This window comes from Acyrthosiphon pisum, chromosome A1 (assembly GCF_005508785.2).
Source record: "Acyrthosiphon pisum isolate AL4f chromosome A1, pea_aphid_22Mar2018_4r6ur, whole genome shotgun sequence".
NCBI classification, from domain to species: domain Eukaryota; kingdom Metazoa; phylum Arthropoda; class Insecta; order Hemiptera; family Aphididae; genus Acyrthosiphon; species Acyrthosiphon pisum.
The window spans coordinates 53,074,457-53,076,830 of NC_042494.1; the positions used below are offsets into that span (position 1 = coordinate 53,074,457).

Here is a 2,374-nt window from a genome sequence, read left to right on the forward strand (position 1 = left end):
ATGCAGCTTAAAATTATTTGGGCCTCTTTAATTTTGGTACTTGAGAGGGCCGTGGGGCAACCATCCTGGCTAGACCCCCCCACCTTAATCCAGCCTTGGTAGCACTGCAAAATCATTCAATACCAAAACGCTTCAGACTTTTCAATCAAATTTTAAGCGGTTTAATATATTTTTATATTATTATTAGCACTGTTAATTTTGATATAAGTATCCGTCTGTATTTTGTCTTTAAGTATATGTAAAAATGTAAAAAATTATGGGTGTGCCTTATAAAATTGTTCGTTGAAATGAGAATGGAAAGATTCACAATTGTTCGATGTTCATTTGAATATCGCTGTATGTGAAGCCCACATACTTGGTGGAAAATTCGAGTTTTCATCAAAATTAATTTTCTAAGATATAATCGGCGTATACCTACCATATTTGCTGTCTCCAGGGATGTCTGACATAAAATCAAATGAAAAACAATCTGATACTTCCGAAAGCTGCAAATATGTTAGACCAAAAGTGTGTTTTAACCAATCATTTTTTTTTATACTAAATATTTCGCCTACATTTTCAATTTCAACTTCCATGTTAAGGATGTTTAAATTATTGTCAGAACTGTTATGTTCTTGTGCTAATAAAACATATAGACAAACAAAAATCGACAAAATATAATCTAGATAGGTAGCTACTAACTACAAATGGTTAATTCTAACTAATTAAGTATGTTTACACACACAACATAATGTAAAAACATTTTTATACTAGCGTTTACTAAGCTTTAAAATATGTTTATTATGATGTTTTATTATTACATTTTAGATTGAATAATCAATAGCAAAGTTTTATAAATTAATATTGTTATTTAAAAAAGTTTCTATTTTATTCTATTGAAAGACTAACTGAAAAAAAAGGAATCATATTTTTTAAATTTTGTAAAATGTAAATACAATGAAATGTTATGAAGTCTTAAAATGTGTTACTTAGGTTATAACTTTAAATTCATAAAAATATTTACACATACCAACAATGTCAGAATCAAAACAACTATCAAGGCCAACTGCTGAAATACCAAGTAGTTCCACTATATTATCATAAAATTCAATTTTTTTAAAAGTTTTTGCAACACCACCTCCAGTCTTATGCATTTTTTTTTTCTTCCGATAACCTTAGCTTAACATCTCGTTTTATCTTTTCCCATTTATTATTTAAGGCTTTTATTACTCTTTGTATACATATAAATTATAATAATATAGGTATTACATGATTATGGATTATGGTAAACAGGAACTTGTAACAGTATAGATAAATTCATGCAACATGCACTAAAGGTTAGATCCAATTAAATCAGAAAAATAAAGCAAATTAAATTTGGTTGAACAGTTAAAGTGTTATTGTTTAAAAATGTAGAAAGTAAGATCATAAACAAACACCAAAATTCTAGTGATAAAAGTTATAAAAGTTACTAGACAAGAGTAGAAAATATAGTTTGTTATATTACGGCTTAACAGAAAGTGAAGAAAAACAATTTTAGAAGGTAAATATTAGGAGTATAGTATATAGGAGTATAATTATTACAAGTAACAAGCACAGAGTATTATTACCACAAAACAATATTTTAAATTAAACAATGTTATGTAAAAATATTAGAAATAAAGGATACCTAATGTTTAAAGAGAATATAAAATGGATGATATAAAAAGAAATTAATAGTAGAAAATAGGTAGAAATGTAGAATACTATAATGAATATTTTACAATCCAACTTTATACTTTCCTTGATAAAAGTTCTGCATCATAGTCCTTAGATAATAATTAAATTGCTAGATAATTGACTGAAAAATAACTCAGTTGTTAAAAATTATTTATAAATATATTTATGGGTATATATTTATTTTTACTCACCTAGTACTTATCTACCTATGTGAACAATTAAACAATATAGGTATTGAATTAATAGGTAACAATTATCATAATAATTGAACAATAATGACAAAAATTTATAATATACCTACCTGAATATATGTTTATAAATTGTTTATAATAAAAAATAACACATTTTTTAATAACAATTTAACAAAAATAATTTAGCAATAAATATTACCTACCAATCTTATTTTTTTTTTTATAATTTTGACAAGATATATAAAATCTGTACCCATTAGGCACAATAAGAATATGTGATATAATATTTTGTACATGAAATCGTGAGGGAAGAAGCCAACCAGTGAAGGCACTACCTAATTGTATTTATATAATATTATAATATAATAATATTATTTATATATATTTTTTTTTTTTTTTTTTTTTTTTTAATTATTTGGATTATTCATTTAGTAAATCACGACACCAATTTATTTTTAGTCGACGTGAGGGGTTGCCTGGAATTG

At 25.2% G+C, this 2,374-nt stretch overlaps 1 protein-coding gene across 1 annotated transcript; it reads right to left on the bottom strand.

The window, feature by feature from the left end:
* Positions 1 to 208: 208 nt before the first annotated feature.
* LOC115033611 lies at positions 209 to 1,588 on the bottom strand. The gene is made up of 2 exons (XM_029486457.1): positions 1,010 to 1,588; positions 209 to 619 (listed from the first exon to the last, which is right to left on the bottom strand). The coding sequence occupies exons 1-2, from the start codon at positions 1,131 to 1,133 to the stop codon at positions 393 to 395; spliced, it is 351 nt and encodes a 116-aa protein (XP_029342317.1). The 5' UTR covers positions 1,134 to 1,588; the 3' UTR covers positions 209 to 392.
* Positions 1,589 to 2,374: the final 786 nt, after the last annotated feature.